Genomic DNA, 18,019 nt, shown 5'->3' with positions numbered 1-18,019 from the left:
GTGAATAACCAAACCCTCAGACTTTCACACCGACAATGACATTCTGCCCTACCCCTTAGTTATTGTGAGAGCTGTAAGAGGACTGAGCAGGGACCGGATATCCCAGCGGAATGGGACTGAGAGTGACTGAAGCAGTATCAGCCTTAGTTACCTGCGTATCTTCGGGCTCTGGTGAGTCCTGAAATAATAATCAGACATGAGCATTTACAGAATCGAAATACAGACTCGACAAGTCACAAACTGTGAAAAACAAACTCCACAAACCAGAAACGGAGCTTACCCAGTTCTGCCAGAGGGTCCATGGGAATGAGAGGGGAGAAAAGGGAAAAAAGAACATAAATGAATCAATAGAAAAGATTCTCAATTACATAAGTGCCCAGTTCTAAACCCAAATTACCAGGGCCGGATCTAGGTTTTTTGCCGCCCCAAGAGGAATGCTGCCAAAGCAAAAAAAAAGGGGGCCGGCATACCACCCCTCGAAAAGTGCCGCCCCAAGCACGTGCTTGGTTTGCTCGTGCCTAGAGCTGGCCCTGAAAATTATATTGGCTTCAGTGGGAATTTTGCCTGAGTAAGGACACCAGGATTAGGCTCCTAATCAGTAGTTAGGGCTTCTGCTTTATCGCACCTGATCCTGCAAACCCTCTCCCCAGAAATCAATGGGACTGCACCTGTGAGGATCACTCATGTGAGTCAGGGTGGCAGAATGGGGCCCATAGTGATAAAGGGTTAGGTTGTCTCCCTTGGTCCAGTCACTGTGTGCAGGGATGGCACAGACTGGCAGGAACCAGGCCCTGGACATCAGAGAATTCCCCTGGCATAGGGAGAGCTCAGATGGGATAAAGCAGCGTAGCTTGCTCCTATGCCAGCTACCCCCGTCCCCTTCCTGGTGTAGGAGGCTTGTCAGGGACCACAGCCAGCTGGAGCAAATTTGAACAGCCCCTGGGGCAGCCTGCGAATCAGGGAGCCATAACCAGCTCCCTCACTGCCCCCTCTTCGAGCAGATCCTGGCACAGCAGAAAATCTGGGTCTCCAGCTCAAAGAACTCTCCCTTTATAAGTGTTTCCATCATGTGGATGATGCAGGTGTGACCCCAAGAGGTGCTGAGCGCCCGCAACTCCTGCAACCCATGTGCCTGGTCCTACAGCTGTTGTGTGTAGAAGTCAACAGGGCTCAGGGGGCTCAATCCTGCTCCAAGCAAACCAATGGGCGCAGGAGCATGTGCGTGGAGAACTCACAGGGCTGGGCCCTTTTGGTATAAAATAATTATTGTTCTTGTTACAGGGTGTCTGTGGTGTCAGGGAGTGAAGTTTGTTTGTGTTTGTTTGTTTGTTTGTGTTTAAGAGTATTTCCAAGGGTTGATGTTGCGAAAAATAAAACTGTTAATATTCATATTTTAATACCACAAATTTTCCATCCATTATTTCTGGATAATGTCTGGATTCCCCCTTGTCGTGTACGTTACCTGTACCAGTAACACATTAGTTTTTTACGCGAACATTTCTTTGCTCACATAGTTCTGACTATTCCTTTTCCAATTTAAAGCATAATCAAAACTAGTAAAAACACACTTACCTTTCACTGCCTCGTATTCCGCTGGAAAGTAAAAGACATGGTGAGTTAATGTTGAGTCTCCAAACTTAATGTACGATAGTCAAGCTAACAGCAACGTCTTCCTCACTGGTGATACAAATGTTTTGCAAGATTTGTCCATAAGATGCTAAGCAGAGCACAGCACAGGAGCTGGCTTCTTATGGAGGCAGGGACCAACCTGTCTAGGGTCGCCAACTTTCTAATTGCACGAAACCGAACATCCTTTTCCCGAGACCCCACCCCTTCCCCGAGGCCCCGCCCCCCACTTGCTCCATCCCCCCCTTTCCCTCACTCGTTGTCCTCCACCCTCACTCACTTTCACAGGGCTGGGGCAGGGGCTTGGGGTGCGGAAGGGGGATTATGGCTCTGATTGGGTCCAGGGACTAGGGGTTTGGGGTGCAGGAGGGGCTCCGGACTTCAGCAGGAGTTTGGAGTGTGGGAAGGGGTGTGGGGTCCTGGCGGCGCTTACCATGGCTCTCGGAAGTGGTCACCAGGTCCCTGAGGCACTTAGGTGCATGGGTGGCCAGGGAGGCTTTGTGTGCTGTCCTCGCGGCTGCAGGCACTGCCCCTGCAGCTCCCAATGGTCACAATTCCCGGCCAATGGGAGCTGTGCAGCCAGCGCTAAGAGCGTGGGCAGTGCACGGAGCTTCCCTGGCTGCCCATGTGCATATGGGCCTCAGGGACCTAGCGGCCGACCCTGGACCCTGCCTTAGCCCGGGGTCCCCACTGCGCTGCTGACCAGACTTTTAATGGCCCAGTCGACGGTGCTGACCAGAGCTGCCAGGGTCCCTTTTCAACCAGGTGATCTGGTTGAAAACCAGACGCCTGGCAACCCTAAACCTGTCCTGCCCCAGCTGTTACATGTACTTGTTATACGCCTCAGATACTGCACAGATCAACATGGACCAGAGAGCAGGGCTTCCTGGCTCCACGTCACTACCATCTGTCTCTCCCACACTGATCCCTGCAACCCCCCACCCACCAGCCCCTCTTCATCCCCCATCACCTGCATGGACACACACACCTGTAAGCCCCATCCCCTGCCATAACTCCATAGCCCAGGGCCAGTCTCCTGCCCCACTGCACATTATTTGTATTCCAGTAGCAGTTAGAGGTCGCACTCAGAGACGTAGGTGCCAACTTTCCCCAGTGCCGGTGGGTGCTCGGACCCCCCCTGCCTCCGGCCCTGCCCCAACTCCACTCCTTCCCCGCCCCTTCCCTCCCACCATTCGAACCCCTTCCCTAAAGTCCTCGCCCCAACTCCGCCCCCTCCCTGCCCCTATTGGACCCCTTCCCCAAATCCCTGCCCCGGCCCCGCCTCCTCCCCTGAGCACGCCGCATTCCCCCTCCTTCCCCCCTCCCTCCCAGCAGCGCGAAACAGCTGTTTCGCGGCACAAGCGCTCGGAGCTAGGGGGAAAAAGCGGGCACACGGCACACTCAGGGGAGGAGGTGGAGGCAGAGCAGAGGTGGAGGTGAGCTGGGCAGGGGGGTGGGGAGCTGCCGGTGGGTGCAGAGCACCCACCAATTTTTCCCTGTGGGTGCTCCAGCCCCGGAGCACCCACAGAGTTGGCGCCTATGCTCAGAGATGGGCCCGACTGTGCTAGGTCCTGTACACAGACACACACTCAGACCTGGGCCCCACGGCGCTAGGTCCTGTACACAGACACACACTCAGACCTGGGCCCCACGGCGCTAGGTCCTGTACACAGACACACACTCAGGGCTGGGCCCCACGGCGCTAGGTCCTGTACACACACACTCAGAGCTGGGCCCCACGGCGCTAGGTCCTGTACACACACACTCAGAGCTGGGCCCCACGGCGCTAGGTCCTGTACACACACACTCAGGGCTGGGCCCCACGGCGCTAGGTCCTGTACGCACACACTCAGACCTGGGCCCCACTGTGCTAGGTCCTGTACGCACACACTCAGGGCTGGGCCCCACGGCGCTAGGTCCTGTACGCACACACTCAGAGCTGGGCCCCACGGCGCTAGGTCCTGTACGCACACACTCAGAGCTGGGCCCCACGGCGCTAGGTCCTGTACGCACACACTCAGAGCTGGGCCCCACGGCGCTAGGTCCTATACTCATACACTCAGAGCTGGGCCCCACGGCGCTAGGTCCTATACACACACACTCAGAGCTGGGCCCCACGGCGCTAGGTCCTATACACACACACTCAGAGCTGGGCCCCACGGCGCTAGGTCCTGTACGCAGACACTCAGGGCTGGGCCCCACGGCGCTAGGTCCTGTACGCACACACTCAGAGCTGGGCCCCACGGCGCTAGGTCCTGTACGCACACACTCAGAGCTGGGCCCCACGGCGCTAGGTCCTGTACGCACACACTCAGAGCTGGGCCCCACGGCGCTAGGTCCTATACACATATACTCAGGGCTGGGCCCCACAGTGCTAGGTCATGTACACATGCACACTCCAGACTGGAAGGTGACACAACCCCTACTCCAAAGAGTTTACAATCTAGGGTCCTGACCCTGAAAATATTTATGCCCATGTCTAACTTTACTCAGAAACCTGCCCCTCTTCCCCACCCACCCCTCCAGGTACTGCCCCATATCCCTCCTCCCCTTTATCTCTGAACTCAGTGAACCCAGTCTGCAAACAATGTTTATGCCTCCAACTGTCTTAGATCCCTTCCAGTCTGACGTCCTTCCTTCCCACTCTAGTCAGACGGCTCTCACTGGGGTCCCTAATGATCTTCCTGGCCAAATCTCAGCACCCACAATCTCAGGGTGATTTTTGATTCCTCCCTCTGCATACCCAGGCCATTTCCAAACACCGCTGCTCCTTCCTGAGTGTTATCTCCAGTATTTGCCCTTTTCTATCCATCCCTGCAGCACAGTCCCTCACTCAGTCCCTCACTATATCCCACCACTATTAATGCAACATCCTCTTCTATGGCTCCCAGACACACCCACTGTCCCCCTTCAGTCCACACAAACTGCATTTAACAAAGAGACAGTCCCTGCCCCAGGGAGCTCACCCTCTGCATGGCAGACAGGGTACAACAGGGGGATGAAATACATAAGTGGGGTAAAGGGGATGGGAAGGGGAGGTAACAATCAAAACAAACCAAAGCCCAGCTCACCACGTGCCCAGCCAGTGCCAGACAGGAGAGATTCCAGGGGCCACAGCACAGCTGGGTTTGGAGGAGAGATTTAAGAGAGGAGAAGGGGGCAGCTTTACAAATACTGATGGGGCATTTTTCTGTGCATGGAGTGGTAGCGGGAGAAAACACAGAGGTGTTTAAGGGAGAAGCAGACAGGCAGGTGACGCAAGCTGATGATAATCAGACATCCCAATATTATAAGGACCATCCTAATATAAGGGGCTTTGTCTCATACGTGCAACTAAACCCCCCTTCCCCCAAAAAAATTGTCCCAATTTTTCACACTTACTATCTGGTCACCCTACCCAGGCTGCCAGGAGAAAAAAAAATAAAAAGGCCAGCAGCAGTACGGTTCCCCCTGGAAGCTGGTGCCAAGGGTGATGGACCCGCTCACCCACCCCTAGAACTGGCCCTGCAGGTTGCCATCGCTGGTGGAGGGGAAGGCAGCACCGATCGCTCAGTGACGCTGGTGGATCTGACAGACAGGGTGGGACTAACTGCTGAGGGACCTAAAGGCAAAAGACAAAGAGCTTGTGAGGGAGCAGAGCTGAAGGGGGTCTCAGTGGAGGGACACCAAGTGGTGGATGTGGTAGCAGAGACAAGCCCCTGAAGGCTGATCCTAGCAGCAGTGTTTTGGATGGAGGTGAGGGGACAAAGCACTGGTGTCAAGGCTGGACAGGAAGAGATCACAGCAGTGGGTATGAGATGATGGGCCTGAATGAGAGCCTGGGCTGTCAGGACAGACAGAAGAGGATGAATCTGTGACATGTTATGTAAGCAGAAGCAGGGAGACTGGGATGAGGTCAGGACATGGGGGCCCAGAGAGAGGCTGAGTCAGAGACGATGCCCAGATTTCTGGCCTGAGTGACTGGAGAATGGACGTGTTGTTAGGGTGGCCAACGTTGTATTTCAAAACTACAGGATAGTTTTTTCTGCTCTCCCCAACTCCCGATCTGGGCCTACAGTTCTCCCCATGGTTCTCCCAGCCAGAGCAGGGGAAATACCCCCTGGACCCTTCCTGAATGAAGCCACCTCGAGCAGGGCCAGACCCCAGGCCTCCCACTCTGCTCTGGGCTCCCTTCAGCCAGTCCAGGCCTCACAACCCATCACCAGGCCACAATCCCTAGCCCACAGGAGGGGCAGAGATCCTGGTACCTTGCTCTGGTGGGCCCAGTGTGTGGGATGGGAGGTACAGAGGGAGGGAGAACAGCCACAGCCCCCTGCGTCTGGGACGGCTCGCGGTGTTATTCAAAGTGGTGAAGAGACTAGGAAGGTAGGGAGGGCTGTGAGGGGTGCAGAAGAGATTAAACACTCAGCTGTTGAGTTGAGCTGCCCTCTGGACATCGACGAGGAGGAGATGTCAGACAGGCCGAGATGAGGGATGGGATGGAGGGGGAACAGACTTTAGCGAAGAAGGAGCTCGAGAGACATTGTTGTAGAGGTGGTATCTGAATCCCTGCATGTAGATAAGAGCTACTAGAGGCAGGGTGTGGAGAGAAGAGAGCAAGGGGCCAAGCACTGAGCTTTGGGGGACGTTCTCTGAAAGAGGGAGACAGGAAGAGACCAACCCAACAGAACAGACACCAAAGAAGCAATTAGAGAGGCAGGAGGAGAAGTGGGAGAGGAGGAAGCTGTGAAAGCCAAGGATTTAATGGAGACAGGAGGTGATGTCAGAAGGAGGAGCATGAGGCTAGCACAAAGAGGATGAGGATCACACAGAAGCCATAGGATCTGGCCAGGAAGAGGTTGTTAGAGACTTTGGTGAGAACGGTTTCAGTGTTGTGCAAGGGGGCGAGAGCCAGATGGGAGCGGGTCTAGGATGGAATTGGAGGAGAGGAACTCCAGACAGTGACTGTAGACAGAGCGTTCACTGAGCTTAGAGATGGAAGCAGAAGGGGCAGTAGGTAGAGAGGCAATTGGGGTTGGGGATAGAAAGTTTTAAGATGGGAGAGACTAAGTGTCACAGGGTGGCCGGTCCTTTAAGGGGAGTTGAGCCCAGGGCCAGTCTATGAATATTCAACTGATGCTGAGGCCAGGGATCAAGTGATGGTTTGAAGATCTCCTGGTCCTCATAAAAGCCTGATGAATCAGCAAGTCCGTCAGAGCGGCTGGGAGCAGGAAGACACATGCAGGACACCCTGGGGCAGGGGAAAGAGCCCAGTTTATGTCTGATAGTCAGGCAGATGGCCTGTGGGGTGCAATCCTGCAGGGAGAGGCTAGGCCTGTGCCAAAGAACCCAGCTCAGGGGAAAGGATGTGGCTGATACGCTGTATTTGGGTTAAACAGTTTTATTTTAGAAGTAAAACCAAAGCAGTGAGGGAAAGGCACTGAGACCCTGTGTCTGGAGAGTGCTTGAAGGGCACAGGCTGGAGGGACAGCCCCTGGCTGGCACTAAGCCATGTTGGTATGGAAAGGGTAGGGTTGGAAGAGAGGGGGAGGTTAGTTAAAGAGAAGGGTGCATGAGGGATGCGAGCGAGAAAGGGAGATCAGGGGATGTGTGTGGGAGCAGGTGGAGGGGTTGGAGGAGGAGAGAAGAGGCGAAACTTTTGGAAGGGATGGAGGGGCGAGGTCATGTTTGGGAGCTCCTGGCTTGAAGTTCAGGGTTTTCTGAAAGTCACCTATAAACTAATGTTATAGTAACAAAAGGTATGAAAACAAATAAAGTTTTAACAAAGTTCCAAACAGGAATTTGGATGGGCATCCAGATCTCTTAGGGAGCTTCGAAAACCTCAGCCTCATTGTGTGAAAGGCTCGAAATTCGTAACTCCATTCCCTGCACCAGCCTTCTCGCAGCCACTGTGAGTAGAACTGACCAGTGGGTGAGAAATACCTTATCAGACAAGATAGTGCCCTGCTAACAAGTATAGGCTATAGATTGTATTTTTTGTTTCTTTCACCTGTAACTTTATGTTTCCAAGCACTTACGCTTACTTTCATTTGAAACTCTGTCTCACGCTCCGTTAATTAAACTTCAATTTGGTTTTGCTCTAGACACGTCTAAGTGCCTTGTGCAAAGGAGTGTGTAGAACCAAGGTGAAGCCAGTAAGTTGGGGTGCACTGCTTCCACGGAGGCAGCAGATTGGCGCAGACTGCGTGTGTCCAGGAGACAGGGGACTGGGCACTCGAGTGTAACAAAGTGGGGGTGTGAATTGTTAGCCTGCAGAGAGACAGTAGCTTTGGGAGAGTTCCCCCAGTGGGGACAGACAAGGTTCTCACATGCTGTAAGCAGATTGTAGCGATTCACCCCAGAGACCTCGTGTAACCCTGAAAGCATCACAAATCTCCCTGTACAATGAATGAGGAGAAGTGCCTTAGAATGGGATTCACAAAACCCAGTGTGCTAGGAGTCATGTAAGCCAGCCAATGGGAGATGCCGACAAGAGGGGTATGTGCTAAGTCCTGCCCCTCTCAGGAGTTTGGATCCTCTCTCTGCTAGCAATCCACAGCCAGGAGCCTCTCTTCTGGAGCCAGGCAGCTTAGGCACCTCAGTGTGTCTTGTGAGACAGAGTAAGGCACCTGCCATGCTGCACACAAGATGGCCGAGGGGCGGAGGGGTTACAAAGTGATTCTCAATTAATATTTAATTAAAGTGTAACAACTTGAACAAAAGAGACTGAAGGACACTCACATCAGAATGTCCCATAGCCCAGTGCTTAGAGCATGTTCCTGAGAGGTGGGAAATCCCTGTTCAAATCCTTTCTCTTCATCTCGCAGAGAGGGGGAACCTAAACCAGAGTCTCCCACATCCCAGCTGGGAACTGTAACTCCTGGGCTAAAGGTTATAAGGAAGGGTTGCCTCCTCCCTGTCTCCCACCTCTGTTCTGTGTAGCGTTGGGTGGCATCTGAGCACATCTGTTGGATCAGACCCCATGGGTGAGATAGAGGCTCCTCCACCCATCTTCCCCTAGTTTGTGTGTCGCTCTGGGCCACAGGAGGGAGATAGGTCCCCAGACAGCTAGAGTGAGGCAGCTGTGTGCTCCATGTGCCCAAGGCAGAAACTTAGACACTGAGAGAACTTTTACAGCAGAGATTTATGTACCAAGTCAGTTTAGCCATCTACAGGGTTAGGTGTCAGCCAAGTGGGGGGTTGTGGATGACGGTGGCTAAAACTGGGATTGAGACACCCATGTCTGGAGTTTAGGTGCCTAAATCTCCTTGTAGATCTGGGTCATAATGCACAATGCAATTCCTCTTATTATAGAGTTAAGATTGAGAGGACGTATACTTGTAATTTAAGGGTAAAACACATTACAGGGATCTTGTAATTATCCCTAAAGTGTTATACACCCAGGAAACAGAACTAAGGTTAAATTTAAAAGAAATCCAAATATGCTGTGGTCTAGAAGTGCAGCTAAGGCACCTAAATAACCTTAACTCTGCCCTGTAGTAACATCATGAGGGGAAAGTTGAAAAACATTGTGTGCCTTTAAAAATCAGTTTTATTTAAGGTAGAACCTCACAGACTGCTCTACATTGATCAGACCTCCTATGGTTATCGTACAGAGTCACTGCAGGGTGGAACTGAGGGTGAAATCCTGCCCCCTCCCACATTACAAGGGTATGGAAGGGCAAGAACAAAGGGGAATCCCACCTGAGGATCCTGTTAAATACTGGAAAAGTCTCTCCGGGTTTCTCTACACTGCAAAAAACCCCTCAGAGGTGGGTCTCAGAGCCTGGGTCAACGATCTCAGGCTTCTGGGGCTCACACTATGGGGCTGAAAAATACCCGTATAGACATTCCCACTCAGGCTGGACCTGGGCTCTGAAACCCGGCAAGGGAGGAGGGTCTCAGAGCCTGGGCTCCAGCCTGAGCAGGGATGTCTACGTTGCTAATATTTAGCCCTGCAGCGTGATCCCCAGTCAGTTGACCCAGGCTCCGAGACTCGCAGCCACGGGTGGGTTTTTGCACAGTCTCCATCAATGAGGCTGACCAAGCTGGGCTGGTGTATTCATGACCCTGGGCTCAAGGTGCCATTTCTGTAATTCCCATGGGGTTTATTAGGACAAGTGATCTCTTCCCCTTCAGAGCCCATCTGTGTCAGCACGAGCAGCCCCTGAGCTCACTGCTTGGGCCTCTGGTGCCGATATGGAGATGTTCCCCATCACTCATTAAAACAGGCTGTAACTCCATCTGCTAAAACTGAGCTAAAAGTGTTAAACTCTGACTCCACTGCATTAAAAGTGGCTTTCAATTGAGTTAAGTTGCCTTGAACGAGCTAATTCAACTGACATGACGTGAAATCTTCAACCCATCCCATTGGTCCCAGACACTGACCTTTCTGTGTCTTCATCTCAGATCGCAGAGCCTCTAGAGGGAGAAAAGGGAGAGACGTGAGATTTCACCCTGAAGTGTTTGTGGGGATAATGCTACTATTAGTTAATGTAACTGGCCCAGACAGCAGGGTCTCTAGAGAGAGAACAGGGTGAAAGATCATCCATTCATAGATTCCAAGGCCAGAAGGGACCATTGTGATTACTTAGTCTGACCCCTGCATAACACAACCCCATGGGCTTCCCAACAATAACTCCTACAGAGGATCTTTTAGAAAAACATCCAATCTTGATGCAAAAACTGCCAGTGCTGGCGAATCCACCACAACCCTTGGCAAATTGTTGCAACAGTTAATTAATAATGGCGAGATTTCACCCTGTCATGTTTAGGGGGATAACTCTTCCGTCGGTCAATGTAATGGGCCCAGACATTGACCTTTCTTGCTCTCCATACCAGGTCGAAGGGTATCTAGGGAGAGAAAAGGGCAACAGGAGAGATTTCACCCTGCCATGTTTATGGCGCGGTTCCTCCTATTCATGTAATTTTTCTGTAATTACGAAAGTGAGGCAGACAGACTGACAAACAGGACACACAGACAGATCTGTCTCAACATCCCTGCACTCAGCGTCCCTGCTGCCTGGGCCCCACTGACTATCACCTCTAGAGGCTGCTCTAAATGTCTCCCCCAGGAGCCATCCCTGCTGCCTGGGCCCTGTCACACTCCTGTCTGATCTGGCTGCTCCCCTCTGTGCCTATCCCCTGAACAGCCCCAGCTCTCCCCAGCTCCTGACTGTGGGGATGGGGGAGGGAAGTGAGTGACGGGAATGGAGCATTGACCTGGATAAGGGACGGAGTTTGGTTGGTTCAATCCTAGGCCAATTCCTGACCTTGTAGGTGGTACTTGCCCCTGCTCCTAATGATAAGTGGTAACAGCTCTTCCTAGGGTCTTGGTAGATGCGGGGTCAGGGCGGGAGGAATGGGGTGGAGGTGACTTTCTTTAGCTGGATGCTCAGGTCAGCAAGATCTCAGGCTGAAAAAATATTAGTGTAGATAACGTAATTGCTAACCTGTCCATTTTCACAGCCACTCCTTTGCCCTTCTGCAGCTCCTACTCAGCTAAACTGGGGGGGGGGTGGGGGGCTGAAAGAACCGATGGGGGGGCAGAATTGGCCCTAAGAAATCCCCCTCTCTCCTCCTTTGTTTCTGTTTTTCCTGCAAGCAGCCAAGTTACATATGTCAGCACTCCAAGCCCAGCTCACTGAGCCCCACATGGTGTTTCAATCTGAGCCACGCTGATCCCCGTGGAACAGTTCAGAATCACATTCGATTGGGATCCTTGAGTGAGATCTGAAGGGTTGAAATCACTTGACACTTCTTGGTTCAGACAAAGTCATAATTTATTCAGCTCCCTCTTCACCCTCATCCCGGCTCCCACTGCCTGACACCTCCTCCAAACATTGAATCCCTGCATCTCGTAGGGTTGCCAATCCTCCAGGATTGGCCTGGAGTCTCCCAAAATCAGCATCAATTTCCCAGTGACTATTGACAGCAATCCAGGAAATTTTAATAGGATATTTTAAGAAAATTACATTATGTCATGTTGGAAAACAAATCTCCCGGAATAGCTTCAGTCAGAGTTGGCAACCCTAGTATCTCTACTTTTGGTTTTGTTTTTCAATCGGTCAATCAATCAATTTCTCTCTCTCTCTCTCACCAAATTCCCCCCTCTTGTTACTTCACCTTTTGCTCTGTGTTGCCTCCAGAAGCAGTAACCGGCCAGGGGAAGGAGAACAGCCAGGATCACACCCAGAGCCACCATCCAAGGATTGACTTGTGGGAAAAACAGCTCTGCAAGAGAAAGAGCCATTGACTTGGGAGCAAACACATGCAGAATGAAGGCACTGTGACAGTGGTGACACTGTGACTAGTTAAAAGAGTCTCACAGGGAAATACACAGTGAGATGTGGCTCCTCTGTGCTTTATTATTAAGCCAGTGAAATTCCAAGCTTTAGCCTGGTTACTGAACATGGTTAATTAATGGGAGGAGGCATGTCGGCGGTAGGGAGGGAATAGGATGGAGCTCCGCTATGCTACTGCTATCCTCATGTAGCCAATGCTGAAATGTATCAGATATATTTAGGATATAGAGGTGAAATATAAATATTAGGTCTGTCAATTAATTGCAGTTAACTCGCGCGATTAACTCAAAAAAATTAATCGCAATTTTAATCACACTGCTAAACAATAGAATACAAATTGAAATGTATTAAATATTTTTGGATGTTTTTCTACATTTTCAATTACAACACAGAGTACAAAGTGTACAGCACATGTTGTTCATTTTAAGAACACTTTCACTGCAGATTTGACAAAACACAAAGAAGATACCAATGTGAGATTTCTAAAGATAGCTACAGCACTTGACCCAAGGTTTAAGAATCTGAAGTACCTTCCAAAATCTGAGAGGGATTAGGTGTGGAGATGTTTAAAAGAGCAACATTTTGATATGAAAACTACCAAACCTGAACCACCAAAAATGAAAATCAACCTTTGCTGGTGGCATCCGACTCTGATGATGAAAATGAACATGCATTGGTCCGCGCTGCTTTGGATCCTTATCAAGCAGAACCTGTGATCAGCATGGACATGGTGGTTGAAGCAAGAAGGGACATATGAATCTTTAGCGCATCTGGCATGTAAATATTTTGCGATGCTGGCTACAACAATGCCATGTGAATGAACATAAGAACGGCCATACTGGGTCTGACCAAAGGTCCATCCAGCCCAGTATCCTGTCTACTGACAGTGGCCAATGCCAGGTGTCCCAGAGGGAGTGAACCTAACAAGTAATGATCAAGTGATCGCTCTCCTGCCATCCATCTCCACCCTCTGACAAACAGAGGCTAGGGACACCATTCCTTACCCATCCTGGCTAATAGCCATTAATGGACTTAACCTTTATGAATTTATCCAGTTCTCTTTTAAACCCTGTTATAGTCCTAGCTTTCACAACCTCCTCAGACAAGGAGTTCCACAGGTTGACTGTGCGCTGTGTGAAGAAGAACTTTCTTTTATTTGTTGTAAACCTGCTGCCCATTAATTTCATTTGGTGGCCCCTAGTTCTTATATTATGGGAACAAGTAAATAACTTTTCCTTATTCACTTTCTCCACACCACTCATGATTTTATGTACCTCTATCATATCCCCCCTTAGTCTCATGTTTTCCAAGCTAAAAAGTCCTAGCCTCTTTAATCTCTCCTCATATGGGACCCGTTCCAAACCCCTAATCATTTTAGTTGCCCTTCTCTGAACCTTTTTTAATGCCAGTATATCTTTTTTGAGATGAGGAGACCACATCTGTACTCAGTATTCAAGATGTGGGCGTACCATGGATTTATATAAGGGCAATAAGATATTCTCCATCTTATTCTCTATCCCTTTTTTAATGATTCCTAACATCCTGTTTGCTTTTTTGATTACCCCTGCACATTGCATGGATGTCTTCAGAGAACTATCCACGGTGACTCCAAGATCTTTTTCCTGATTAGTTGTAGCTAAATTAGCCCCCATCATTATTGTGTGTATAGTTGGGGTTATTTTTTCCAACGTGCATTACTTTACATTTATCCACATTAACTTTCATTTGCCATTTTGTTGCCCAATCACTTAGTTTTTTGAGATCTTTTTGAAGTTCTTCACAGTCTGCTTTGGTCTTTACTATCTTGAGCAGTTTAGTATCATCTGCAAACTTTGCCACCTCACTGTTTACCCCTTTCTCCAGATCATTTATGTATAAGTTGAATAGGATTAGTCCTAGGACTGACCCTTGGGGAACACCATCAGTCACCCCTCTCCATTCTGAAAATTTACCATTTATTCCTTCCCTTTATTCCCTGTCTTTTAACCAGTTCTCAATCCATGAAAGGCTCTTCCCTCTTATCCCATGACAATTTAATTTATGTAAGAGCCTTTGGTGAGGGACTTTGTCAAAGGCTTCCTGGAAATCTAAGTACACTATGTCCACTGGATCCCCCTTGTCCACATGTTTGTTGACCCCTTCAAAGAACTCTAAGAGATTAATAAGACATGATCTCCCTTTACAGAAACCATGTTGGCTTTTGCCCAACAATTTATGTTCTTCTATGCCTGTTTTCACTTTCAGGTGACATTGTAAACAAGAAGCGGGCAGCATTATTTCCTGCAAATGTAAACAAACTTGTGTGTCTGAGTGGACAAGAAGTAGGACTGAGTGGACTTGTAGACTCTAAAGTTTTACATTGTTTTATTTTTGAATGCAGTTTTTTTTTGTACATAATTCTACATTTGTAAGTTCAACTTTCATGATAAAGAGATTGCACTACAGTACTTGTATTAGGTGAATTGAAAAATACTATTTCTTTTGTTTTTACAGTGAAAATATTTGTAATAAAAAAATAAATATCAAGTGAGCACTGTACACTTTGTATTCTGTGTTGTAACTGAAATAAAAATATTTGAAAATGTAGAAAACATCCAAAAGTATTTAAATAAATGATATTCTATTATTGTTTAACAGCGCGATTAATTGCACGATTAATCGCGATTAATTTTTTTAATCGTTTGACAACCCTAATAAATATTAATCAATGTTGTATCACAGGCCTACTGGCCTCAGGCCTGTAAAATATCTGACTTAGCCAAATTAGGCCTCAGGACTTAGCATACGTTAGCATAAGTATATTAATAATGTACCTGCTGAGTTTGTGGCTGTTTGTGATATGCTGATGTTTTGAAAAGAAGTGCTGATCTGGGATTATAATGTCTATGAGAGATCTGTAGACACCACAAGATGACTGTTGGTAGCTAGGATGAAAGACTTCTGCCTGTTACTATGTTGATACGGTGATGGAAATGTTAATGAGTATAAGGGGAACTAATGAGTTCACCTATGAGAAATGGAGCACCCCAAAAGGAGTGAGGTCTGGAAGTTGAAATAAGGAATAGGGGTTAAAACCTTCATAAATATGTTTGAACCCCAGTGGGCATCAGCATAACACATTACAAAAGCTGTACCCCAGCCTGTGCGCCCTGATGGGGGGAGATGCCAGGGTGATGGCCACTGGTGATGGTGGTGACGAAGGTGAGGAGGATGGTGAAGATGAGGAGTAACACTTTGGGTTTTTCCACAAGGCCTGGTGTGAGTAGTGCAAATACTGTGCATTCTATATTGGTCTCTCTCTACTTTGCCAGACTGCAGCGTGTGTATTGTTTGGCTGGCTAATCAAAGTAATTAGTGTAGAGAGAGTACTATGTAGTCTCTGTTATATACCATGGGGTCCCCCTTCTATTGATAACCTCTCTACTGTAGTCGATCTTGGGGGCTGAACTCTCGCAGATTAAATTAGGTTAAACTGTCACCTTGGGGTTGGTTGTTGGTTAAAGGAACCCATAACTATAGATAAGGCTAAACCCCACTGACATAACTTCAAGCAGTCCCTAGGCTGCTCTAACTGATCCCAAGGCTGCAGCCAGTGCTGACTGGCCCTCAGAATCAGAGCACTGTGACCAGCTTCCTGACACTTCTGACTCACCTATGCTCAGTGGGGCTCAGCCACATGAGAGAACCTGGCCCAAAATATGCTAATGAAGGACTTTAATAAAAACAAAATGTAAGCCTGGAAATTCAGAGTACAAATTTCTCCAGATTTCTGTTGCTTGGGCCCTGGAGCAATGGCTGACTAGAGGGTCCTTGTTAAGTAATTAGTGGTGTATTGAAAGCTGTGTACAAATTACAAGAGTCACTTTAAATCCTGAGGTGATTCCTGGTGTTGCTTGCAGACTAAGGGGCTCTGCAGGGAATATACAATCTGGAGCCTCTGCAGTCCATCTGCAAAGAACCAGCCTATACCTCCGTGGGTTCAGTTCTGCCTCTCTGCCTTAGGGAGCAGCCTGCTTTGTCTCTCTCTGTATTTGGCTGTGGTGTGTTAGAGTTCTGGAGTCTTAGAAATAAAGCAGTGTTTCATTGCAACCTTTCAGGAAGAGTATTTATGTTTTGTTTCTAACTCTCCATGTGTATGCTCTGAATTAAAAAATTGTAATTACAAATTACAAATGATGAATATAAACAAATAACACAAGTATGCAAGGACAAATTTAGAAAGGACAAGGCACAAAATGAGATTAAGCTAGCTAGAGACATAAAGGGTAACAAGAAAACATTCTACAAATACATTAGAAGCAAGAGGAAGACCAAGGACAGGGTAGGCCCGTTACTCAATGAGAGGGAAAAAAACAATAGCAGAAAATGTGGAAATGGCAGAAGTGCTAAATGACTTTTTTGTTTCGGTTTTCACCAAAAAGGTTAGTAGTGATTGGCCATCTAACACAGTGAATTCCAGTGAAAATGAGGTAGAATCAGAGGCTACGGAAAGAAAAAGTTAAAAATTACTTAGACAAGTTAGATGTCTTCAAGTCACCAGGGCCTGATGAAATACATCCTAGAATACTCAAGGAGCTGACTGAGGAGATATCTGAGACATTAGTGATTATCTTTGAAAAGTCATGGAAGATGGGAGAGATTCTAGAGGAATGGAAAAGGGCAAATATAGTGCCAGTCTATAAATAGGGAAATAAGGACAACCCAGGGAATTACAGATCAATCAGCTTAACTTCAGTACCCAGAAAGATAATGGAGCAAATAATTAAGCAATCAATTTGCAAACACCTAGATGATAATAAGGTGATAAGAAACAGTCAAGCATGGATTTGTCAAGAACAAATTGTCCTAATAACTTTCTTTGACAGGGAAACAAGCCTTGTGGATGGGGGGTAAGTGGTAGATGTGGTACATCTTGACTTTAGTAAGGCTTTTGATACTGTCTGGTATGACCTTCTCATAAACAAAAGAGGGAAATACAATCTAGATGGAGCTACTATAAGGTGGGTGTATAACTGGTTGGAAAAACATTCCCAAGAGTAGTTAGTGGTTCACAGTCAAGCTGGGAGGGCATATCAAGTGGGGTCCCACAGGGATCAGTTCTGGGTCTGGTTCTGTTCAATATCTTCATTGATGATTTAGATGATGTCATAGAGAGTACACTTATAAAGTTTGCGGATGATACCAAGCTGGGAGGGGTTGCAAGTACTTTGCAGGATAAAATTAAAATTCAAAATGATCTGGGCAAACTGGAGAAATGGTCTGAAGTAAATAGGATGAAATTCAATAAGAACAAATGCAAAGTACTCCATTTAGGAAGGAACAGTCAGTTGCACACATAGAAAATGACAAATGACTGCCTAGGAAGGAGTACTGCAGAAAGGGATCTGGGGGTCAGAGTGGATCACAAGCTAAATACAATAACTCCTCGCTTAATGTTCTAGTTATGTTCCTGAAAAATGCTACTTTAAGCGAAACGATGTTAAGTAAATCCAATTTCCCCATAAGAATTAATGTAAGGGGGGTGTGTGTTAGGTTGCAGGGACATTTTTTTCACCAGACAAAAGACTATATATATATACATACATACATATATACACACACACACACATATACACATATACGCAGTATAAGTTTTAAACAAACAATTTAATACTGTACACAATGATTGTGAAGCTTGGTTGAGGTGAAGTCAGAGGGTGGAAAGGGTGGGATATTTCCCAGGGAATACCTTACTGCTAAATGATGAACTAGCACTTGGCTGAGCCCTCAAGGGTTAACACATTGTTGTTAATGTAGCCTCATACTCTACAAGGCAGCACGAATGGAGGGAGGAGAGACAACATGGCAGACAGAGACAGAGACACACACCATGTGTGAGAGAGAGATGCGCATTTGCCCCTTTAAGTACGATGACCCCACTCTAAGTACATTGCCTTTTTAAGTAGTTTAGCAAATTGAGGCTGGCAGCAGCTATTGCAAGTTCCCTCTGTCCTGAGCCCTGTCATGTGCCCCCTCACTCTGTGGAGATGAGGTACAGAACCAGAGGGGCAGGAGCAGGGAGAGGGGGACACCCTGACATTAGCACCCCCTCTTCCCCCCACCTTTGCACA

The 18,019-nt window shown here is 48.2% G+C and overlaps 1 protein-coding gene across 1 annotated transcript in view; it reads right to left on the bottom strand.

The window, feature by feature from the left end:
• LOC144275270 (butyrophilin subfamily 1 member A1-like) overlaps positions 1-18,019 on the bottom strand; it is a 39,932-nt gene that overhangs the window by 8,414 nt on the left and 13,499 nt on the right. Inside the window, exons 5-10 of the mRNA XM_077834467.1 lie at positions 11,731-11,838; positions 10,426-10,458; positions 9,994-10,026; positions 1,573-1,593; positions 281-286; positions 152-178 (exon numbers count right to left, since the gene is read on the bottom strand). Of these exons, the coding sequence (XP_077690593.1) occupies positions 152-178; positions 281-286; positions 1,573-1,593; positions 9,994-10,026; positions 10,426-10,458; positions 11,731-11,838 (228 nt within the window). The remainder of the gene's footprint in view (positions 1-151; positions 179-280; positions 287-1,572; positions 1,594-9,993; positions 10,027-10,425; positions 10,459-11,730; positions 11,839-18,019) is intronic.

Source organism: Eretmochelys imbricata, chromosome 14 (assembly GCF_965152235.1).
Source record: "Eretmochelys imbricata isolate rEreImb1 chromosome 14, rEreImb1.hap1, whole genome shotgun sequence".
NCBI lineage: Eukaryota > Metazoa > Chordata > Testudines > Cheloniidae > Eretmochelys > Eretmochelys imbricata.
Note: the sequence above shows the minus strand (reverse complement) of the source record. Positions and strands in the feature narration are given on the sequence as shown.